At 35.1% G+C, this 25796-nt stretch overlaps 2 protein-coding genes across 4 annotated transcripts; one reads left to right on the forward strand and one right to left on the reverse strand.

Moving 5' to 3' along the window:
- Positions 1-935: 935 nt before the first annotated feature.
- On the forward strand, positions 936-16333 carry LOC306860598 (RING finger protein 150). 3 transcript variants are annotated; one of them, XR_013783390.1, is made up of 8 exons: positions 936-1704; positions 7829-8079; positions 8441-8512; positions 8622-8704; positions 9345-9441; positions 10498-10702; positions 12011-12823; positions 13436-16333. XR_013783390.1 is itself a non-coding variant. In XM_079402372.1 (7 exons), the coding sequence occupies exons 1-7, from the start codon at positions 1254-1256 to the stop codon at positions 12109-12111; spliced, it is 1260 nt and encodes a 419-aa protein (XP_079258498.1). In that variant the 5' UTR covers positions 972-1253; the 3' UTR covers positions 12112-16333. The 3 variants fall into 3 exon arrangements, 1 of the variants encoding a protein (XP_079258498.1); XR_013783391.1 differs by having other exon boundaries at positions 1001-1704; positions 12011-12773; positions 13278-16333; XM_079402372.1 differs by having other exon boundaries at positions 972-1704; positions 12011-16333.
- On the reverse strand, positions 14478-22832 carry LOC306860599 (protein phosphatase methylesterase 1-like; the record flags this gene model as incomplete). Its single annotated transcript, XM_079402373.1, has 14 exons — positions 14478-14502; positions 14681-14748; positions 15278-15342; positions 15591-15635; positions 15841-15964; positions 17113-17242; positions 17314-17379; positions 18523-18613; positions 19171-19325; positions 19417-19468; positions 19554-19611; positions 20608-20700; positions 20822-20921; positions 22804-22832. The coding sequence occupies 14 exons, from the start codon at positions 22830-22832 to the stop codon at positions 14478-14480; spliced, it is 1101 nt and encodes a 366-aa protein (XP_079258499.1).
- Positions 22833-25796: the final 2964 nt, after the last annotated feature.

Below are 25796 nucleotides of genomic sequence, written 5' to 3' on the forward strand. Positions count from 1 at the left end.
TTTCATCTTTTCATTGCTTGTAATTTTTTTTGTAGTGATTGAATGTTTTTAAATGATTTTCTTATAAAAACATAAGCACACAGAGTGATTTTCTCCATCACATTTAACGATTGTCTGGTAATAATAATGATCTCGGGTCAGAAAAAAAAAATAAATACAAAAGTAACAAAAAATAAACAGTACAATGTAGGCTTGTTTTTAATTAATTTGAATATTTATGCGTGTATAGTACGAATGATAGGACTACTTTACTGCTTCTAATAACACAAAAAAATCATCATAGGCCTACATGAATAAAAGAACACAACTTTTACAAAGTCTTTATGATTTGTAGATTATATATTTAAAAAATCATGAAAATATTTTATAAAAGGTGTCATTATACATATTTGGACTGAGATTTAATTGTGTTTATGCATTGTTTTCCCAGCAGGTATCACCTGCCTGTGATTCAAGCACATCGAAAACAGTGAATCATTTTGCGAAGCTATTTGTTCAATTGATTAAAAGTTTAGTTTCTCATGCATTACACTTTTTTCATCAGGAAATTATTTTTGGCATATATCTTGTAAGCGTTTCGCTCTTTCTTCTGTCGCAACATCTTAAATATGTTGTCTCTACTCTGAATAAAAAGCCCGTAACTGTTGGTTTTCAACACTGAATCAACACTTCAGCACAGTGTGTGGAGTTTTATGATGCGATACTGTAATATAATGCAGAATTGAAAATCATCCAGTCTGGGAATTTTTATTTTTTATTTGTCATAATGGATAAATACTTGACAATCTGCATAAAATATATTCTAATACAATATTAAATCGAACAGATGTACAGTCAAGTTAATAACGAAAGAAAACATCTTATTATAATGGTTGCTTTGATTAATCTCATTCACTAATAAAGCGTGTATTTCACGACGCTCCCTCCCGCGTGTCGCGCATGCGCAGATCATCGCTCCGCCGCTAGCTGTCGCTGTTTCTCTCGCGCGCAGTCCGTTTTTGTCACAGCAGCCGAAGGCCGAAAACATTCGACACCATGCCTCCGTCGCGCCGCTTCTACTCGCGTTTTTCCCGAACCAACGCGCCTCTCGCACAGGCAACAGGCTCTAGAGGTTATTAACCACAAACTCGGTCTTTTCCGTCGAGTGTTTTATACGGTTTGGCCATGAGTGCGCCGCGTAACGCCCTCTAGACGGAGATTATGGAGTAAACGCGGCCGCTAGAATTCATCATAACGATAACAATAACACTGCTATGGCACTCTCGGTGATCCAGGCGTGTCGTAGTCTGGCCCTGTCCACCTGGCTGCTGTCCTTCTGCTTCGTCCATCTGCTGTGTTTGGACTTCACGGTGGCGGAGAAGGAGGAGTGGTACACGGCGTTCGTTAACATCACGTACGTGGATCCGGTCACGGCCGAGGTCCGCACCGAGAAGACGGAGTGCGGGCGTTACGGGGAGCACTCGCTCAAACGCGAGGCCAGAGGCGTGCTGGCGATGCCCGCCGCGCCGCAGGACAGACACGCGTGCGATCCCAACAGCAGATTCACGCCGCGCGGACACGGCGCGTGGATCGCGCTCATCAGCAAGGGAAACTGCACCTACAGAGACAAAATCCGAAACGCCGTGGGGAAAAACGCGTCAGCTGTGGTCATATTCAACGTGGGATCCTCCAACCCCAACGACACCATCACCATGCCAGATCCAGGTGATACGCTCCATCAATGCATCCTGTGTGCTTGTGTTAGATTATGACTGCGTGAGGTTATGTGTGATTACATTTAGTCATTTGTGAGCATGGACCACAAAACTGGATTTATATATCATGTGAAAGCAGCATAAATAATATTTCCATTGATGTATGGTTTGTTAGGATGGGAGAATATTTGGCTGAGATGCAACTATTTGAAAATCTGGAATCTGAGGGTGCAAAAAAAAACTAAATATTGAGAAAATCACTTTTAAAGTTGTTCAAATTAAGTTCTTAGCAATGCATATTATTAAGCAAAAATTAAGTTTGGATATATTTACGGTAGGAAATTTGCAAAATATATTCACACCATGAACACACACAGCAGTGAACACACACACACACACACACACACACCGAAGTGAACACACACACACACTGAGAAGTGGGCAGCCATTTATGCTGCGGGGCCCGGGGAGCAGTTGGGGGTTCGGTGCCTTGCTCAAGGGCACCTCAGTCGTGGTATTGAGGGTGGAGAGAGCGCTGGACATTCACTCCCCCCACCTACAATCCCTGCTGGCCCGAGACTCAAACCCGCAACCTTTGGGTTACAAGCCCGACTCTCTAACCATTAGGCCACAACTTCCCCTACAATGGAAGCTATCAGAATCAACAAAAGTGCGAAGTCTCAGTTAGTCTAGCACAGTACACTTAGCAAGGTTTTTCTTATTTTTATTATTATATGTGACCCTTAAGTCACTGGGGTATATTTGTAGCAATAGACAACAATATTGTATGGGTCAAAAATATAGATTTTTTTTATGCCACAAATAATTAGGATATTAAGTAAAGATCATGTTCCATTAAGGTATTTTGTAAATTTTCTACCGTAAAATATATCGAAACTTAATGTTTGATTAGTAATATGCATGGCTAAGAACTTAATTTGAACAACTTTAAAGGTGATTTTCTCAATATTTAGATTTTTTTTTGCACCCTCAGATTCCAGATTTTCAAATAGTTGCATCTCAGACAAATATTGTCTCATCCTAACAAACTATGCATCAATGGAAAGACTATTTATTCAGCTCTCAAATATAGAGAATGGGAATCTACGTCACTGCGCACTGCATTCTGGGTAGTCCCTGCTATGCTTTAGGACGCACTAAGTAGCGTACAATGACAGCAGATACAAATCACCAGAGGAAAAAACGGCATTTGAGTTAATATTTTTAATAGCTGCTTGCATTTGCTAAGAATAAATGTACTAATATTCATATTCAATAATGATCATTGGAGTGCTCATTGAAATCATACGGGCGTCTTCTATTGTTATCACACACAGGACCAAACTGATTTCTCTTTTACAGTTTTTAATAACTAGATGGCACTGATATAAAATATTAAACAGTATAGCTTGATCTCAGCCAGCTGATCATGTATTTCAGTGGTTCTCAATTACAGTCCTCTGCTGTATATTTCGTATGTTTCTCTTGTCACTTCAGACGTAAGTTCTATTCAACAGTAAAGGTCTCTGCACAAAAAATCTTTGCACGTTAAAAAATAAATACGACCTCACGTTGTCAATCACGTTTGCACGCTGCCTCCGAAACGTTCGTCCGTCAATAAAAAATTCGGATCAGGTTCAATTTTCTGCGTTTTCGCATCCATACCATGCATTTTGATAGGAAAGGATGGGGAATATGAAAAAACAGAAAAACACATGCAAATATTTCGGACTCTGTGTGCAATGACCTTAAGTGCCCTGCAAAGTGTACATCACAGTATATTCCAGCATGATTCCTTTTCGAAGCGAGCATATATTCAATTTAAAGAGCATTAAAGCGTGCAAGAACTATTTAAAATAGTATTTATTAGGGCTGAACGATTTTTTTAATTGTTAACCAATATTGCAATTGCGATTTTAATATGCGATTTATTTTTTTTAAAGCTTTTTATATTCGGTATTATTCAACAAAGACAAGTAATAAATCATTGTATAGTATGCAGTGTTGGGCACGTTACTTTAAAAAAGTAATTAGTTATATTACTAGTTACTTCTCACAAACAGTAACTGAGTTACATCATTATAAAATAAACTAATTACCAGGGAAAGTAACTTACTTTTTTTTTTTAATGTTCAAATATGTCAAATAACTCGGTTGCCCCCAATTTTAAATATGTTAAATGAATGAAATGGTCACTAAATAGAATAAATTATTATTATAAAACATTGTACACTAATCTACACTATTTTAATGTTTCTGTGGGACAATGTGAGAGACACTTATCAAATTGAATGAATTATTGTAAATATGATCAACCCTCTACTCACTGTTTGGACTCCCCCTACTCAGGGAGTAGGGAGCAAAGAACACTGTGTAGGGACCATGTCTGTCGGTACACAGTTCATGCATGGAGCTATCTTCTAACAATCTGGTTATCTGAATCAGATGTGTTAACTAAGAGAGACGTGCGAAATAAGCAGAGTAGAGAGACCCTCTTTAATGCAGCTCTGAAATTAAGTATATTGTGAAAGCACTACACCAAATAAGTCTTAAATGGAACAAATACTATCTCACCAAAAGTTGCTGAATAATGAATCAGCAGTTGCTTTATGAACACGGAGAGTCATTGTAACGAGCTATATAACATTACATAACATTTCCAAACGTGTTTTCATATATTATTCATGGTGTGAGCACTTACAAATTCACGTGGATCGGAAATTATGAATCTGTAATAAATAATAAATACAAATGACAAAGCCAAATTTTGGTCAAGTTGTTTATTTTCAATGATCTATACCGTCATCATTGTGTCATTTCAAGCTGAAAAGCAGAAAATTGCACTTCATTTTAGATCCTTTTCCACTCCGGTCATGAGAGACGATATGGAGGTTCATAACACCGCAAGCGTTCTCCATAATGTGTTTTTATTTCATTTAAATTTTAACATCTGCCTCCACTATTACCCAGTCTCTACTGTAGTGTCTGTGTCCCAAAGTCCCAGAATGCGGTGCGTTGCTGACATCACATTCCCATTCTCTATAGAAATCTCAATTTCATAAAATTGACCCTTATGACTGGTTTTGTGGTCCAGGGTCTCACATAATAAATAAAAAGAAAACAAATATATAGAGAAAGCTAGTGTTAAGAGGCTTTTTGAAAAGAAAACAAGCCGTTTGAAATCAAATAGAGTGAAAGTCCTAAAGGGTAAAGTGTTGTTGTTGTAGTTATTGAATAAACAATAGATAAAATAGAATTAGAATAGAGAGTGCTGGAGTTAGAGGGTCAAATAAAGATGGGAGAGATGTGTTTTCAGACATTTCTTGAAGATGTTGGGGTTGAGTTGGGCAAGTCATTGCACCAGGTGGGAACAGTTAATGTAAAAGTCTGTGAAAGGGCCTCTTTGGGATGAATAATGCGTTGTTCACTTGCAGAACTCAACGTAAAGGGGTGCAGAGCCAGTGGTGGTTACAAATCCATATTTGGTTATGGATTAATAAATTCATAAATACATGTCTGGCTAAATGTGATGGTCAGTTCATATGTGTGTTAATAAATGCATTCATCATCTGTCGACTAGATATGCGTGTCTGGTTATGTGTTATTGTAAGTCCATATAAGGTTACGAGTGATGGCTGATGCACTTTGGTAAATGCATAATTGCATATCTAGCTTGTGTGATGGTTTATACATAGATGTAACTTGCATAATTGATTGTGTTTTGGTAAATGTGTGATTTATAAATGCATGTCTGGTTTAAAGGAACAGTTGTGCTCGCCCTCAGGCCATCCAAGATGTAGATGAGTTTGTTTCGTCATCAGATTTCTAGAAATGTAGCATTGCATTACTTGCTCATGCAGTGAATGGGTGCCGTCAGAATGAGAGTCCAAACAGCTGATAAAAACATTACAATAATCCACACCTCTCCAGTCCATCAGTTAATATCTTGAGAAGACAAAAGCTGTGTGTTTGTAAGAAACAAAAACATCATTACGGCATTATTAAACCTTTGCTTCCGGCTAAAATACGAGTCCATAATAACTCTTCCTCCAGTGAAAACGTCCATTTTCTTCTCTCGTCAAAAACATTTGTTTAGAGCTGTTTTGGCTTGTAAATGGTGCTTGATCTGTGCAGATTTCTCTCCTGATTCAGACCAGACCACTTTTTCACTGGAGGAAGAGTTAATATGGGTTATGGACTTGTTTTTTGGCCAGAAGCAACAGTTTCAGAAGCAACAGCTAAAACACTTTAATGATGGATTTGTTTCTTTTGTCTTCTCCAGATGTTAACTGATGAACTGGAGTGGTGTGGATTATTGTGATGTTTTTATCAGCTGTTTGGACTCTCATTCTGACGGCACCCATTCACTGCAATTCAGGCCCTGAAAACAGTAATTAATTGTAGTACCTTAGGCACTTTAATGTAAGTGAGGGTTTTTGTGGAAACAGTTTTCTGAGTTCACACAGTAACATCCTGCAGGAAAGTGTTTGAATGTTTGTGACGTGGCTGTGGTTCTGACCTGAGTTTGCCGTCATCCAGCTGTGTTTGTGTGTTCTCTCACATCTGGAAGTCATGTGTGATGCTTTAGATGTGATGTTGGCGTTCAGGCTCGACTGGAACGGTCACTTTAGCGTTCTGGTCATTCTGCGTCTTAAATGTGTTTTGCTGTGAAGGTTTTGTCTTATCTTTCTCTGTGAAGTGTTGCAGAAATGTTGCTGGTTTAGTTCCTGTCTTTGTTCTACATCAGTATTTTTCTCTCTTGTGGTGTTTCCCCTTTGCTTTCATTCTGTCTTTGAGCTTTGCGTTTTGTTTGGGCTGAGGAGGGTTTCTGATGTTAAAAGATTTTCCCTGTGCTTTTTATCAGGGGTTTTCCCCCGAACTGTTTTTTTTTCCTAAATTATTTTATTTTCTGTATTAATTTTTCCATTTCAAATTGTCTGAATTCTGCTTTAATGGTTACATTAAATTTCAGTAATCAAAAAGCATGTCTAATTAATTAATCATGAAACTTTAACAACAATGTTTTGAAACAATTTATTGAAAGTTTTACAAAAAGTACATTTTATACGGCCTTATGAAATCAGTTTTAAATTTTTTTTTTTTTTTCCACACAAGTTTCTCAGTTTTAATTTTTCTAGATTATTATTTATGATTAGAATTTTTCTGCATTCTTTTTAAGTGGTTACATTGAATCATAATAATCAGAAAGAATCACAAAAACAATTAAATTTTTAAGACCTGTGAAATCCATTTTTACCCAAATTCTGTAAATGTTTTTCATTTTATTCCATTTTAATTTTTCTACACCCACCCCATTTTTCTTCTTTTATTTCTGGATTCTACAATTTAACAAAAATGTATTAAATTTCACAAAATGTACATTTTTGGCCGAATTAAATCCATTTTATATTATGAATTTGTTTCCAAAACTCCGTTATTTTCCCCAAGTTCCATGTTTTCATCATAAATTCTGTGTTAAATTGATAAAAATTAATTATCAAAAAACATATAAAATTAAGAGAGTTCATAAAACAATTTAATAGTTATTATAATAATTAATTATAACACTGTCCCAATTGTGTTTTTTTAATCTATTGTGTGCTTTATCTGTATTTATGATTTAATACCAATTTCTTTTATCCTGAAAAGGCCTGAAACGATAACAATTAAAATACTAACAATATTTTAAAATGCAATCAAATTAAAATGAACAATTCCTTTCATTATTTGTTTTTTATATATCAAAGTACTGCACAACACACAGGTTTACTGTTAAAATGAAAACATAGAAGTAAAATTGTGATACTCCTTAAAAACAAAGTTATATAATTTCTTCAATTTAAATCATAATTTTATTTTGATGGGTTGTTGTGAAGACCTTTCACTTTCTGTGTATCTGAATATAGTTTTATATGCGTACGTCATATTTAATTAGACTTATTGTGGTTAAATAATCGATTCATTCTGCAGCTCTACTTTTAATTTATTCATCTTCTAAAATTCGCCAAATTCCATTTTTATTGTGCCACTAATAAGCATTTTAAAGTTTCTTGGTCTAAATATGTTTATTTGAGCATTGGTTGTATGCTAGTTATGCTTGTTGTTGATGATCAGGATAAACTCTGCCGTTTTAGGCACCGGTGATGTGGTGGCCATCATGATTCCCGAGCCCAAGGGTCGTGATCTGGTTCTTCTGATGGAGAGGAACATCACCGTTCACATGCACGTCACCATCGGCACACGCAACCTCCAGAAATACGTCAGCCGCACCTCGGTGGTCTTCGTCTCCATCTCCTTCATCATCCTCATGATCATCTCGCTGGCCTGGCTCGTCTTTTACTACATCCAGCGCTTCAGATACGCCAACGCCAGGGACCGCAACCAGGTACAAACCTGAGAAAAATCGTCTTTTGAAATGATTTGCTTAAAGTGCAGCCTAAGTGTCCAAATACCTTTTGCAGTGAACAGTATGTCTGGTATGCACCACAATTGTTCAGCGTTAAGATCAAACCACATTCTTTCTCCACTGTTGCTTGTTTTCTGTGGTTTGTGTGTTTAAACATGACCCTAAAACATGATTACATGCCACAGGAAGTGACTTTCATCACAGGAAAACAACTGCAGCCTGAAGGCAACAGAGCCCTCAGTCTTTAATTATTCTAACGAGAGACAGATGTAGGAGATAACAGCCTGAAGTCAAAGGAGAAAAGCATTTATTAATCACGTTCTGTTCTCTGATTGGTCAGAGGAGGCTGGGGGACGCTGCCAAAAAAGCCATCAGCCAGTTACAAGTGCGGACCATCAGGAAAGGCGATCAGGTAAACAATTAAACATTCAGTATCTCCGTCTTTAAACCAGTGCTTTCTGCTGATATGGAGTCCTGCACTCTTTGTTTTGTCTTTATAATGTGTGTGTTTTTTCCTGTAGGAGACGGAGAGTGATTTTGATAACTGTGCCGTGTGTATCGAGGGTTATAAACCAAATGATGTTGTCAGAATTTTACCTTGCAGGTAAACACACCTGACTGCACTTTTGATAAGTTACGAACAAGATAGCTACATTAAAACGGCTTTTTCAATGGGTATATAATATATTAAAGCAATATAATACTTCATTGTATGTTTCATCTAATTTTATTTATATTATTATAGAAGGTACAAGTCTCTTCTGCTCACCAAGGTTGCATTTATTTGATTACAAATGCAGAACAATGCTTTAAAAATGTAAAATATTACACTTTAAAATAGCTGTTTTCTATGTGAATTATATCTGTTAAGCTGTAATTTATTTCTGTGATCAAAGCTGTATTTTCTGTCTTCAGTGTCACATGATGATGTTCAGAAATCATTGTAATATGCTGATTTGCTGCTCGAGAAACATTTCTGATTATTATCAGTGTTGAAAACAGTTGTGCTGCACAATATTTTTGTGGAAACCTTCATACATTTAATTTTTCAGGATTCACAGATGGATAGAAAGCATGTATTACTATATTTTCATATAACAGAGTTGCTAAATACTCTTTTTTGCTACAAAAAGAGGATGTAAAATGGCAGTCATTCATGCAAACATGAGAGACTTCTGTATTAGACAGCTAAACGCATAACTGTCCCTCCTTCACTTTCTTCACTGTTGGTCTGTTTATCGCAGGCATCTGTTTCATAAAGGCTGTGTCGACCCGTGGTTGGTGGACCATCGTACGTGTCCCATGTGTAAAATGAACATCCTCAAAGCTCTGGGCCTCACGGTTGGTGTTTTCTCTCTCTCTTCCTCATCGCTGTGCAGAGGTCAGGCTCGTGTGTCATGTGCTGTTTGTGCATGTGTTTGTCCTCCTTGAGTGGAGAGAGAAATCAGCTGAACACGAAGCTTCAGACGAATCGGTGTAATAAAAACAGCTCAATAAATTAACTTTATTAATATTAATAATAATGATACTAAATATGTAATTATTATGAATTACATTAATAATACATTAAATTATATCCAGAGGAATCTGGATTCCTCTTTTAACATTAATACTTTGAATTATTATTTTAAATATTTTTTCTGTTTTATTTCAATTTTAAAGTTTTAGTCATTCTGTTGTATTTTTGTCATTTGTATTAGTTTTTTTTTTTTTTTTTAAATATGCCTGTATAGTGTTTTTTTATTAATTTTATTTCATTTTTAATTATTTTTCAATTATTTCCATTGGATTAATTTTTTCCAATTTTATCTTATTGTATTATTTTTAGTTCTTAACATTGTTCGCTAATAACGTTGTATTGTGCCTTAATGAGTGCTATTTTAGTATCACTGATGCTATAAAGGTTTATTTAATATTTAGAATTTTTTACATTTATATATTTGTTGTTTACATTTTAGTTCGAATTTTTTGTAATTTTGGCTTTTTTTTAGTCTTTTAATCTATAATTTTTAGTTATGCTAATACATTGAGTTAGACTAAATGAAAAAAGGATGTCTTGTTTTCATTTTAATTTTAGTTAAAGTTTTAGTACTTTTGTTGTGTTTTTGTCATTTTTATAGAAGTTTTATTGATAAAGTAAGTTAAACTAAATGAAAATAAAATGTTGCCTTGGTAACTAGCTAAAATAAAACAAGTTTAAGTTTTTTTTTTTTATATTTTAGGTTTATTTTCGAGTTATGAAGGTTTTTTGAGTAGTAGTTTAATGCTTAATTGTAATAATCCTGGCCTTAACCATGGTAAAATCCCTGAAATGCATGGCTTATTGCTTCAGTATGGCTATAGGGTAATTCTATTGTGTTTAACTCTATGCTGTGGTGTAATTCTGTTCATGTGCAGTCGAGTGCTGAGTGTCTGAATGAACTTCCTCTGGACTATGAGCTCGCTGTGGGGGGCGTGGCTCTCAACGCCATGGTGATGAGCGATGATGTCATGGCCGGCGATGTTGTGGGGGGGCGTGACCCCGGCGTGAGGATGGTGGGTCTCCCTCAGGTCCTCCTGGACTCTGAGCCACTGTCCCAGGACACCTTGCCAAATGAACAGAGTGAGTGTGAGAACATAGAGTACATAAACATTGATTTTTGTGAGAGAGGAAGTCGTCGTCTTCTCTAGTGCAAGGCATTGTGTGTAATAATTTACATTTTTGCATTCAGAAGGTGCTTTTATCAAAAGTGACAAATAATAGTGCATATTTAATAAAGGCCTAAAAAAGCAAGCACAAATACATTGGAAATGGCAAACCATCCAGACAGTCTTATGAATAAGACATACATTTTAGCATACTGTTCAAAATAGTATGCATTAAAGAAATAATACACTTTAAGTGCAAACTGAATGTAATGTTTTGGACATTTAATTGCATGTTAATTGTAATTAAATGAAAATGTATTATAGTTTAAATGCATGTAAAATGCAATTAGCTGAACTTTAGAGCACTTCTTTTGATCCACTTAAGTTGGACACCTTTATATGTGATTTCATAATTACTTCTATTGTCTTGAAAGATGGTTAAAGTGCACGCCTGAATGAAATGACAAGCATGTATGGGAAACGAAAATATACTTTAATGTCATTTCTGTTAAAACATGCATGTCATGTTTTGAAATATAACCAAGTTATTGTTGTAAACTAAAACCGTAAAACATGTTTCTTGAAATAAAATAAATGTTATCTGAAATTGTTACTGAACTTATTTTGACTTGATTATTTTTATTTGATCATATTTGATTTCTAATTTTTCATTGAGTTTCTAATTTCAACATTCAACATTTCTAATTTTCATTGAGTTTAACTTAATGTACTAAAATAACTAAGTAAAACTGAAATACAAATATAACAAAAACTATATAGACATATAAAAAATAAAATAAAAATAATAATAATCAATTGAACCATTAATGAAAACTATCTCATTCTACTAAAATATAAAAAGAAATCACATTTTTACTAAAATAAGTTGCAATTTAGCACATTTAAAATATATTAACTTTAAATGCAGTAAAATACATGCTTTACATGTGCTTCAGTATGTTAGTCAACACGTTAGAATAAATGTACTTTAAAGCATGACAAAAATATAAAAACAATTTATTTAAAATGTACTTTAAGTTAAAACTATTACAAAGTTTACTTATGGAAGTATACCCTCTTTAAGTTGCCTTTCATTTCATTAATATTATTATTTACTTTTTAAGGTTTAAAGTACACTACAAGTGAACATTCAATACAATGAACCATTTTGGCATACGATTTTCAACTTGTTCTTATTTTGCATGCTATTTAGTAAGAACGGCATACTAATTAGGACACAGCCGTACTGATGAATATCATTATGACTGTCTTTCCTCTGCAGGGGAGTTACAGCCAATAGCCAGCGGCAGTTCAGAGATGTCGCTTGCTACGGGGGCGGGGCATTCGGACATTGACACGCCCACTGATGACCCAAAGTGCTGATCTGGCCCCGCCCACTCATGCTCAAATGTTTGGGTGACCGCGGCGACGGTCTCAGACGGGTTAAATGGGCTTTGAATGGCCAGTGATTGACCGTGTAACAAACACACTGCCTGCCGAGTACATACTACAATCCACATCCGATGTTACGTTCATTTCATCATTCTCCTTCATTCTCTGAAAAGCAGGGTAAACTTCTCTCTCGCACTCAGTGCACACTACACTGTGTGCACTTGAGCTAAAGCACTTGTTCGGTATCGGCAGACGATCGGTTCTGCTCTGCTCGACAATCTTCTCTTTCCTACCGCCGCAGTGTTCGCTGCCCGTGTCACCATTTGTCAGTGATCCCAGCGAAAAGAACGTGACAAAGACTATTTTGAATCTGATCAGAAGTGGTTTATTTTTCTATAGAAGCATTTTATGTGCTCGAGTTCTGCAGTATAAAAAAAAGAGAGAATATCAGTATTTAGACACCTTCCTCTTGGAGATTTTTTTTTAGATTTGGCCCTCACCAAAGACGCCAGACCTGGAGCGTGTGACGGACGTTGTGCGGGACAAAACTGTGGGAATTTCTAGGAAGTGGTCTCTGGAGCACTTCCTAGAAATGGAGCAGGACATGTGATGTTTGCTGTGCATGCCACATGCCCTGTCCACTTGAGATTTTAGTGGATTTCATTTAAAGGGATAGTTCACCTAAAAATAAAAAGGTTTACTGGTGGTGTCCTCACCCTCAGGCCATCCAAGATTTGATCCTCTGCAGTGAATGGGTGAGACCAAACAGTTGATAAAAACATCACAGTAATCCACACCACTCCAGTTCATCAATTAACAGCTTGAGAAACTAAAAATCCATCATCAAGACATTTTTAACTTCAAACCATTAATCACGGCTAAAATACGAGCCCATAATCCATAATAACGCTTCCTCCAGTGAAAAACTGGTCTGGTCTGAATCAGGAGAGAAATCTGCACAGATCAAGCACTGTTTACAAGCCAAAACGGCTCTAAACAATCATGTGGGGGGATTTTGATGTGAGAGGACAAGCATTATTATGGATTATAGACTCATTTTAGTAACAAGCAGAGGTCTTCAACATGTCTTAATGATGTTTAAAACATGCAAAACATGTAGCTTTTGGCTTCTTCAGATGTTAACTGATGGACTGGAGTGCTGTGGATTATTGTGATGTTTTTATCAGCTGTTTGGACTCTCATTCTGACGGCACCCATTCACTGCAGAGGATCCATTGCTGAGACACTGATGCAATGCTACATTTCTCCAAATCTGATGAAGAAACAAACTCATCTACATCTTGGATGGCCTGAGGGTGAGCAAATGTTCAGCAAACTTTGTTTTTGTTTGGGTGAACTATTTCTATAACGGGAGATTATCAATCATTTTCCACAATGATTGTTCTGTTACTGTTTATTCACCCTCGGGTCATTCTAAATCTCTATATTATTGTTTTTTCTCTTCTTTAAAACTCCAGAAATCCCCATAAAAGTATATGACATATGACTTGTGCACTATATTCAAACAGTTCCAGGTGTTTTTGTCAAAACAAAGTTGTGGAAAGACATGAGGATGAGTAAATGATAATTTCAGGTGCACTGTTCCTTTAAATCTGTAACTCGTTCTTCCTTGTTTGACTGTATATTGTAAATAGAGAATAATTTTGTCAAATTTTCTCCTTAATTGCCAAGTTTTTCCGTCATGCACTTTATGTATTTAGACATTGGATTTCGTTTTGAGATTGTGATTTCTGTCATAAGTTTGTATATTCACACACAAACACGTGCAGTTCACCTCACCGTATCTCACACACACACACACACACACACACACACACACACACAGTAGACGTTTGTACCATTTCATGCTCAGTATTTTGCACGTGTTTCAGTCAGACTGTGCTTTGAATATTAATAAATTTTAATGTTAATTTCTTTGGGCTAAACGTCGTTTTTCTCATTTACACAGTGTTTCACGTCTGTTGCCTTTAATGATGTCTCATGATTCCATCTCATTTTAATATTTGAATGTTTCCTGTCAGTTAAACTGAGAATTCCGACACAGTTGAATAACGAACATTCTAATCTTTATTCTAAACTCAGGATAGTGACAGTTGAAACGGTTCCTGGAGTTATGGCAAAAGTAGCATGTTTTTGTTGGATGTGAAGGATGTTTTGATCTGGTGGAGGTTTCAGGAATGTTCCTCCGTGTTTTCTGCTTTATCTGAGGGACAAAGACATTCGACTTTCAGTTCAGTTTGCATGCACAAATGCAGACAGGATAAATAGTTGCCGTGCAAACAAACGACAGTAAACATTTACAGATGAGAAAAACAGTGTCACTCACTCTCATGTTTTCACCGCATGAATGGGTACGAGGAACTGAGAGAGAGAGAATGACATGCAGTTTCTGTAATGTTTAACATGCTCAAACTCCAGCAGAATGTGTTTCTTACACCTTATATATATATATATATTACAACTCTGGTCTACATAGGTAAGTTGACCAATAACACTTTTTAAAATAGTTTTAGATTAAGTTGTTAATTTATTAACTCACCTTTTAGTTTCGTTGCGAGCTTCGGCAAATTTGTGTCTGATCATAAAACTTGCCAAAGCATCTGCCACCTTAAAAATGCACACAAATCAAATATTGCATTAAAACACGTGCAACAAGAATAACAAAATCATCTGTGAATAATTCATATTTATACAGAAGAGTGAGAGAATGTTGAGTGTTAAAGTAAAAAAAAAAAAGTAAATATTATAGTTTAAAATAACTAATTTCTTTGTGAATATTTAATTTGTAATTTATTTCTGTGATCAAGGCTGATTTTTCAGCATCATTACTCCAGTCTTCAGTGTCACATGATCCTTCAGAAATCATGCCTATTATCTTATCAATGTTTATGCTGCCCAATATTTTTGTGGAAACTGAGATTATATTATTTTAATTGTTTAGGATTCACAGATAAATAGAAAGTTCAAAAGAACAGCATTTATTTCAAATGGAAATCTTAGTAGCTTTATAAAAGTCTTTACTGTCATTTTTGATCAATTTAATGCATCCTTGCTGAATAAAAGTATACATTTCTTAAAAGAAAATCAGTGATTACAAGCATTTGAATAGAAATGTGTATATGATATATACTCTTACTTTATCTGGGATGTCCTCATGCACTGCGTGTCCACAAGGGGGCAGCACCTGCATCATGAATTTACCTACAGAAGCCATAGAAAACATTAAATAGAGAATAGCACGCTAGCATATTACCATCACTGCCATTATTCAGGTGTAAATGTTGTTGGTCACATATGTTACGGTGGTCAGGCCGGCCAATCACAGTCATTTACTACATTTTATTTCTATAGATTGCTAGAACAGATTTCAGTGTTTATATCAGATTTAAGTTATTGTGCAGCTCAATGCATGAATGGTGTCATAGGATACAGTTATTGATCAGACTTACCCTGCATCTGTCCAATGGTCAGGTCTCTGTCCAGTCGATCAATGCCTGAACACAGGACATGTTTCACATTAAACTGACAGAACTGAGCAATTTTGGTGCAGAAATGCTTCCTTTTAGCCATTCAGATCAGCATAATTTGTTTTTGGCGATTATATGTTGTATTATTTAGACTGTTCCTTAAAAGGAGGATTACTATTATGTCTGTTTGGTGTGTTTCAGAGGAGTGCTTTGATTGGTCCGTGTCTCTTGCCTGCCAGCAGTAGGAGTTTTGGGACGTTGCAGGACAGGAAGAGGTTCGATATCCCTCTGAACCAGCCGTCCCAGTATTTCTCTGCTTTAGAAAGGTCGATTCTCCAGCTGTACACACTGCACGGCTGAAACACACATGCACATCGATTGCGCTCAGTTTGTTATGCACTGTTTGTTCAGTTGCACACAGAGGGGTCAAAGGTTAATAAATGTTAAATATGTGTGTATGTGACCAATAGCTCGATTTCGGTTATGGAAGCCCAATCCGCCACATAAGAAACAATTTATGCTTTAGTAGATCATAATTATCAGATATAAGAGATCAGTCATAATTGGGAAACAAAATCATGATAAAACTAAAAACTGCATACCACGTCATAATAAGTTGAAACATACTTCACTCTTTATCTCATAATTATAAGTCATTAAAGTCTAAATTATTTAATTATGAGATAATTATAATTACAAATTCTAAGGATGAAAGTCTAAAAATTGAGATTAAAAACAAAATTGACAAAAAAATCAAAATAAGTACTTGTAAACAGTCATAATTATGAGAAGTCTAAAATTATGACAGTTGAAATTGAGATAAATAGAAATTGTGAATTAAAAAAATTGACATTGAGAAAAATAAATGGGGAGTACACAATTACAAATTATGACATACTAAATTGTAATTATGAGATGGACCAATTTAATTGAGGTTTAAAAAATATACATATATGAGTTTAAAGAGTCATAATTTTGATATTAAAAAATTGAAGTTGAAATTGAGAAATCAAAATTATGAGATAAAAAATTTAAGTTGACAAAAAAAATTGTAACAGCTGTAATTAAGCGATAATCAAAATTGAGATTTAAAAATTGAAATTGGAAAAATTAAATCGAGTATAAACGGTCGTAGTAGAGAGTCATAATTATGACATGAGATTGAGATTAAACACTGAAACGTTAAAAAATTGACAAAAGACAATCTAAATTGAGTTTAATTGAAAATCAAAAAAGTTAAATTATGGCATACTAAGTCATAAATATGAAACAGTTGATTGTTATGAGAATGAGGATTATGTCACATTCAACTGGCTTGATGTTTTTTTCTATTGTGGCAGAAATGGGCTTCCATACATCTGCACTCAATACTGTGTGGTAGTAACCGTAACATTCATATAGTATGGCATTTACAGTACTTGCTATTTGAAAGAACAGCACAGTATTACAGTGGTACATATCCAGACGGCCAGTGTTAGTTATGTTGAGGTTGAGAGGAGCTCACCTCTGCTGATGCGCTGCTCTCCGCTTTATCCGTCACGTAGTTGAGATCGTAAAACTCCTCGTGCCCCTCGGCCACGCTCTCAGTCACCAGACTCACCGGCTCGGCCGATTCGCCTTCCTCCACCTCACACCTGAGAGAGACACGCTCGTCAGTGACCAAACCTGTGTGATGAAGAGGAGCGCATGTGTGCTCACATCCTACCGTCTCACTTGTCCCACCATTGACACTTTAGCAGATTCAAGGTTTCTGATCTGCCCACTCTTTACACTGCAACCAGAAAAGAAACGTATGTTGGAAATTCATACTTTTATTCAATAAGGATGCATTAAATTGATCAAAAGTGATATTAAAGACATTTATAATGTTCAAATAAATGCTGTAATTTCATCAAAGAATCCAAAAAAATAAAAGGTATCATGGTTTTCACAATATTGAGCAGCACCGCTGTTTTCAGCATTAATAATCAGAAATGTGTCTTGATCAGTAAATCAGCATATTATTATGATTTCTGAAGATCATGTGACACTGAAGACTGGAGTAATGATGCTGAAAATATAGCTGCGCATCACAGAAATAAATAAAACTTTTATGGATATTCACATAGAAAACTACTTTAAATTGTAATAAAATTTGACAGTTTTACTGTATTTTTAATGAAGTAAATGCAGCTTTGGAGAGCAGAAGAGACTTCTTTCAAAGGCATTTCAAGTAATTCCTACCCCATACTTTATATTTATTTCTTTGCTCTGAAAGTCAAAATTTATTTAAGAAAAATATGGCAAAAACCAAAAACTATGACATAGTAATATTATGAGATACAGTCGAAATTGACTAAAGTTATAATTATGATAAAAAGCTGTAATTATGAAAAAATAGAAAACTAAGTCATAATTTTGAGAAGCTGAATGACTAAGTGATATTATGAGATAAATTGAAATTATGACATTCTAAATCATAATTGTGAGATAAGAAGTCATAATTATAAAAAGTTGAGATTACATATGAAGTTGAAATGAGATAAAAAGTGAAAACTGACACACTCATGAGATATAAATAAATAATTTGAAATGATGAGAAAAGTCCTAATTCTGAGTCTTGGTGAGCACAGGAGGCTTGACGGAGATGTGATTTTGTCATGTTCTTGTTGGGGCTTGAATAACATTTTTATCAACAAGTCATTTCTCTCTGCTTTCGGGTTAGTTAGTGAAAGAGTTGGTAAGTTTATGATTTAGCTGTTTACGCGGCAGGAATATTGTTCCAGATCAACAAGAGCCCCCCCCAATGGATAAAAGCAGGACTAAAGAGGACCTTCCCTGTAAACCGTTTATATGAACTGCATTGTTGTAGTGGTCTGTGTGTTATTTTCAGTTCAGATCAGACTCTCTAATAATGTGTTATCTGGACGCTGACCTCCATTCAATGGCGTGATCGATGGATTTGAAGGATTTGGGTCGTCCTCTCAGGAAGTTCTGCATGCTGTGCAAGACGTCCATCGCACTGCCTGCGTAAGACGAACAACACAAACCACACAATCATCAGTAACTCCACACTGACCTTTGACCTCATTCACAGCTACTGAACAGCTGGGCCGAAGGAAAGTCACTTTATATTTTTTGGCAGAAGCTTGGAGAAAGTTTGTACAAATGTTTTCTTAAAGTAAAATAGACATTAAAACATTACAATTTATTACTTATGTTTAATTTAAATGTGATCCTGGACCACAAGTCCAGTCATAAGGGTCAATTTTTTAAAATGGATATTTATTATAATCTGAAAGCCGAATAAATCTTTCCATTGATGCATAGTTTGTTAGGATCAGACAATATTTGGCTGAGATGCAACTATTTGAAAATCTGGAATCTGAGGGTCAAAAAAATCAAGATTCCTTATATTATTTTAAATGTAATATTATTCTTTTTATATAAATGTATCCATTTTTATTATTACTGTTGTTAGTATTAGTAGAATTGGTAGGAGCAGCTGTATACCTTTTGTAATAAGTATTTTATAAAATGTGACTGATGCTGGTTTGTGTTGACAGATGAAAGTGTTTCTCACCCTCCACCACGTCGATGGCCACCAGCCCGACCACAGAGGGCAGCAGTGACCCGCCGGCCGCGTGCACCGCGATGGCTCCGCCCACATTGTGACCCACCAGGATGATGGGGGGCGGGATCTCGCCGTACGTCGCTCGCACCACATTGGCTACGTCTCTGTGAGCACAGGAGGTGATTGGTTAAAACTCTAGATCTGAATACTATAGCCTGTTAATGATGTGTGTGTGTGTGTGTGTGTGTGTTTTACCTGGACATGGTTTGCGTAGAAAGGTCGTCGGCGTGCCGGACTTGAGTCACGCCTGTTTGTGATTGTACTAGTCAGATCAGTGCACATGGGTAACTCACAGGTTAAACATTAAACTAAAGCTAGACGTTTGACCTCACCGTGACCCCTGAGATCCATGGCCAAAACCCGACAAGTGACCCGACTGGTCATCGCTGCCTGTTGAGGAGAAACTCATAATTCATCATCAGACATAATGTAACATTTGATTCGAAATTGAAATTGAAGCCTTTATATACATTGCATTCAAATATTTTTAATACATTATGGTCAGTATGAGCTCATTAATAACTCTAACCAGTTATAATGCGTTATAAGACTATAATTAGTTACACCTTGAGAAAATATAATGCATGAAAACACATGAGAAACAACCAACGTCTATTGGCATGGTTTAGAAAATGTAATTGTGACTTTTTATATCTGATCTTTTTTCTCAGAATTGCAAGTTTATGTCTTAAATTTGGACTTTTTTCTCATTTTGATCTATTTTAAGATTAAGTCATAACTTATTTTTATCCCATGGAGGGGAAAGTAACTAATACAAAATTATATAACTAATAAAATATAGAAAAAAAAACCAATGTAAAGGTTAGGTTATAGGTTACAATTAAAATGAAATTGGCAAATGCAAAATAAAACAAGTCTAAATATTAAAATAAACTAACAAAAAGATAAAAACACAACCAAATTACTAAAATATGAACTAAAATGAAAATGTAAATTGCAAAAATGAAACTAATTTAAAATTTCAAAAAACACATTTCTAAAACCGAAACTAAATTTAAAAAGAAAAACTCAAAATAACTAATAAAAATTACAAAAAAAAAAAAAATTACTAAAATGTTAAATAAAATCTAGAGAAAAAAAAATAGAATCAAAAACTAATCCAAAATATTTAAATAAATATATGTGTATATATATATATATATATAGATATAGTACACTGCTTTGTGTATGTAATAATGTCACTGATGCATTTTCTTTGCTTAAAAGTGATAGTTTCTGTGTGACTTCATACACTTACGGTTATAGTACACATACACATATTTATAATTGTTTATATAGTATAAATTATAGTAGAAAGTTGACAACTCTAACATTGACTCTGTTCTAAACCAAGATATGGTTTATTTGATAAGTGCGTGTTTGTACCGTAAAAACAGCCCAGGACAGGGCCGAGTGTCCTCCTCCGTGAAGCAGAACCAGCAGTGGACCGTCCTGACCGCTTTTATACACACGAAACACGTGCACACACACACACACACACACACCGCAGTCAAGGAAAAACAGTCTGTAATTATACACACATAAAGCACTCCGAGTGCACCTGTGATCTCGTGTGTGTGTGTGTGTGTGTGAAGGATATGTCCTTAGTCTCTCCTGACCCGATGACCACGTCGTCCATCATTTCAAAGTATTCGTTCCAGGACACGGGAGAGTAATCTCTCTTAGTGCTCACACCATGACTGAAACACAGAGACAGAGCTGACAGTGACTGCAGTCTGAGACGCTTTCCAGTCCAATCACATTCAGATTCAAAGCAGCCTTCGGATTCTGAGCCACAATACATCACACAAACCTTTTGGTGTGTGCACTTTTCACTTAGAAAATGCGTGAAAATTTTGCAAATATTTGCAAAGAAATGTAACGCACTGAATTAAAGGGAAATGTTGATGTAGAAATGCTGAAATAGTATCTATTTTTAAAACTCTAAAAAGTTTTAAACTGATTGAATAAACAATTTTATGTACCGTTTACCATATTTAATTCGGGAATTTGATAAACTACTGTTCAAATGATTTTTTTAAAGAAATTAATACTTTTATTCACCAAAGGTGCATCAAAGTGACAGTAAAAACATTTATAATATTACAAGAGATATTTCTATTTCAAATAAATGCACATTTGTTTGACATTTCTATTTCAAATAAATGCTTTGGCGACCATCTGTGAATCCTGAAAAAGGAAGTTTCCACAAAAGTATTCTGCAGCACAGCTGTGTTCAACATTGTTAATAATCAGAAATGTTTCTTGAGCAGTAAATCAGTATATTAGAATGATTTCTGAAGATCATGTGACACTGAAGACTGGAGTAATGATGCTGGAAATACAGCTGCAGATCACAGAAATAAATTACATTTTAACACATATTCATATAGAAAACAGCTATTTGAAATAGTAATAATATTTCCTAATTTTTACTTTATTTTTGACCAAATACATGCAGTCTTGGTAAACAAAAAAAAAAAAGACCTTGTCAAATTGGTATAATTTTGAGCACTAGTGTAAGTCTAGCATTATTGAAGTATAAAGTCAGACTCAGAGTCTCTCCAATCTTTAAAACCGTTCATTTAGGATTTTTTTAAGCATTTAAGCACAAGTAAACCCTCTGCTGGTTTCTTGAAGGTCTAAGCTGGTTATATATCTTTAGTTATAGAGTCTGCATGTGCTTAAAGCCAGATCAATTATTTAATGGGGTTTTCCAGCTTAGTTGTTTCACTGAAGTATCAGCCTAGTCTCAGATGTTTCTCTGAGAAGGAAGTCATGCATTAGGAGAAATAAACAAACACGAGTCAGTAGTAGTTGTATAGAGTTATAAAATAAAACAAACGTGGAGAATTTGATGAGAAATATCTGAGACACTGGTGACATTTATAGGATCTATCCTATAATCTGGAAATAAAAACAACTGAGATTTTACTGCTAAAATCATCAATTTATTTAAGATTTAAATTTTATTTTACCTTCAATTTTAATTTTGGCGACCAAAAATGGCCAAATACATCTTTTAATTGTATTTTTCTCACTATATTTGTTTTATAATTTCCTGACAAATATCAGTAACACTTTACAATAAGGCCCCATTAGTAAAAATTAAAGCATTAACTAACAATAACCGGTTCGTTTGTTACAGTATTCATTAATCTTTGGTAATGCTAGTTCTTAACAATACAGCTGTTCATTGTCAGTTCAGGCCAATTAAATAATATTAACAAATATAACTTTTGATTTTATTAATTTGTTAGTAAATGTTTAGATTAATACATGTTTTAGAATAATTGTTCATTGTTAGTTTATGTATTTAATACCTTGTCAAGTCTCAAATCTCTTTTTGAAAATGTTTTAAATTTAAAAAGCAATTTTGCATTTTCAGAATGAATTTTCTATTGATGTTTTGTCATCTAGTTCTTTATTCCTGGTTCTGGAGAGCCACTTTCCTGAGTCGACTAGTTAAGGGTTTACGTGTTAATTACAGACAGGTGTGTTGGATCTAAACTCTGCAGGAAGGTTTGTAAGAGTGAATGTTGTAAATGTCCAAACGCTGTTCAGAGTGGTTGTGTGTCTTACTTCTCTGCGTCGAAGCTTTCCTCCCACATGCTGTTGGCAGCAGCGTCGGTGCCGATGATGGTCGGGTCAGAGCTCAGGTGCGAGGAGCGACTCTCAGCGGACGAGCGCTCGGAGGCCATGAGAGAGACAGACAGACAGATGGAGGGAGAGAGAGACGGAGACTAAACACACGGCCAGACTCACAGAGTTAAAGAGCACTGACCCTCGGCACTCGAACCGACAGCAGACAGATGGAGCGGACAGCTGAGCGCACACACGCAGGTGTTTTTGTGAGGAGACGCAGACTAGATCGTGTTCAGTGTGACCCTGGACCACAAAACCAGGCATAAGGGTCGATTTTTTTGAAATTGAGATTCATGCATCATCTGAAAGCAGAATAAATAATCTTTCCATTGATGTATGGTTTGTTAGGATAGGGCAATATTAGATACAATAATTGAAAATCTGGAATCTGAGGGTGCAAAAAAATCTAAATATTGAGAAAATCACCTTTAAAGTTGTTCAAATTAAGTTCTGAGCATTGCATATTACTAATCAAAAATGAAGTTTTGATATATTTACGGTAGGAAATTTATCTTCATGGAATATATTTACTTAACATCCTAATGATTTTTGGCATAAAAGAAAAATGTATAATTTTGACCCATATTCAATGTATTGTTGGCTATTGCTACAAATATACTCGTGCTACTTAGTTTTTTTTCCAACTGCTTACATTTTCGAAACGTTGCCTCTTAAAACTTTACGCACAAATCCAAGAAATGCACACAAAAGGCCTCGCATCTCTTGCAAAATGAAGCACTGCATTCAAAATATCACAAACACATCTCAAAAACAAACATTTGCGAACACCTTTGCCATAATATTCATTCCTGTTAGATTTGTGTTACATAGAGAATTGTGTCGTGTTTTGCAAAAAGTGTTTAATGAAAGTGAAAACTGAGTGAAAAGGCATTAAAAGTGAATGATTTTGCAGATTTGGTGTGTGCTTCAGGTGTCTGTGTGTCAGGTTTCAGAAATTGTCACAAGTAAAGATTTTGTGTGCAAGCAAAAAAACTGGTTTTGTGGTCCAGGGTCACATCTCTCAGGTTTCTCCTAGCAGTTTAAAGGACTAAATGAAGAGCAAATAGAACGTCTTGCTAATCTCAGTATCACAAACTGTGCTCAAGTCTGCATCAAAAGTTAGAAATCTCAATATCAGCTCACGTTTCTCATCAAAGTCAGTGATTTGAGCTGTTTATATTCATTTTGTTTATACTTTATGAACCATTGACTCATTTTTGTTTCTATTTTTAGGAGAAATATCTGCGAAAATTATTTTTGATTTGTAAGTATTATATAAAATATGATATAATACACACACATATATATATTTGTTGATTCTTCTTGAGAAATATAGAAAGTGTGCTGCCGGTTCCAGTGTTTTGGGAGTAATCCGTCTCACTTTACTAACCTTCAGCTCAGGTGCTGCTGACAGTCATTACCGGTTGCTAGGCAACCAAAGCCCTGCCATTGTACCATCTTTAATAAGACAGATAAAGTCAATTTAATGAGATCCAAACACACTGGCAAGCTGCAAACCAGCTAAATGCCAACGTGTATGGACTCGTATGGGTGGTGTTTAATTACTGAATTCAACATTTGCTTTAAGCCAGACTTTTGAGGGCAGTTAAAAACAAATGTGACCCTGGAGCACAAAAACAGTAGCATGGGCATAATTGTAGCAATAGCCAAAAATACATTGTATGGGTCAAAATTATCAATTTTTATTTTATGCCAAAATTCATAAATTTTGTAAATTTCCTACTGTAAATATATCAAAACGTAATGTTTGATTAGCCTAGTAATATGCATTGCTAAGAACTTTAAAGGTGATTTTCTCAATATTTATATATTTATATCAATATTTTGTGCACCCTCAGATTCCAGATTTTCAATCAGCTGTATGTTGGCCAAATGTTGTCCTATCTTAACAAACCATACATCAATGGAAATTAAATGTGTATACAATTTAATTAATCAGCTTTCAAATGATGTATAAATCTCAGTTTAAAAAAAAAGTACCCTTATGACTGGTTTTGTGGTCCAGGGTCACATATTGATCTTTAATTGTGAATGTGAATGGAACATGTATGTGGTTTATAAGGATTTTAAAACATATTCTAGTCTATTGGAATTAGATATGTAACCTTATAATAAAAAACTAATTTTTAAACTCTTTACAAAATTAAATCCAGTCTATAGCGCTATAAAATGCAGATACATTTCTATTTAACTATCAAGAATAGAGATGCAGTTGCTTTCTGGCGGTTTCCCAGCTGAAAGCAAAGAAACCTGGCAGTGTAAGGCTCACATCTCTAAAATGCCAGTTGATGTTTTGGAAAAATGAGATGCACATCAAACTAAATTGATAGGTGAGCTGTATTCTGGAGCGTGGTCATTTATTCAAGCGTGATGAGAGGAAAACACTTCACAGCTACAGCATCCGCATTCAGAAGAGCACAGCGTCTTGGAGAATTAAAACTGAAATACTGAACTCAAAAATAGGGAAGGATAAGAGATTTGTATCAACAGCTGCATCCTAACCTAGTTAGACTGGTCTTATATATATACAGTATATATATCTTTTCTTCTTTTTCGTAGCAGGGACATTTGAGCATTTAAGATTATTATTATTATAGGCTAAATGCATTCATTCATGTACTTGCTTTGGTTCTATTTTCACAAGTGGCATATTTTTGAAAACTCCAAACTGATTGCACGTAAAACAGCCATCATTCAAAACTTTCTTCCATTAGGGCTGTAATAAGAAAATTAACCATGGTGTTGTTATAGTAAGAGTGTAGTAACCTTTTTTTTTGCGTATTGATTACCATTTGTATAACCACAGTTTTACTACAAATTAAGCTATGGTTAGTGTAGCAAAACCATGGCTAATTTGTGGTTACCATGATTTAGTTATAGAAAGCATGTTTTTGAGATAAAACCATTTA

The sequence above is a fragment of the Barbus barbus genome, assembly GCF_936440315.1.
Source record: "Barbus barbus genome assembly, chromosome: 41".
NCBI lineage: Eukaryota > Metazoa > Chordata > Actinopteri > Cypriniformes > Cyprinidae > Barbus > Barbus barbus.

Coding starts and splice junctions, on each gene's coding strand:
- LOC306860598 (XM_079402372.1), top strand. CDS start 1,254: ATGGCACTCTCGGTGATCCAGGCGTGTCGTAGTCTGGCCCTGTCCACC. Junction 1,705..7,828: donor CATCACCATGCCAGATCCAG/GTGATACGCTCC, acceptor CTGCCGTTTTAG/GCACCGGTGATGTGGTGGCC. Junction 8,513..8,621: donor CCATCAGGAAAGGCGATCAG/GTAAACAATTAA, acceptor TTTTTCCTGTAG/GAGACGGAGAGTGATTTTGA.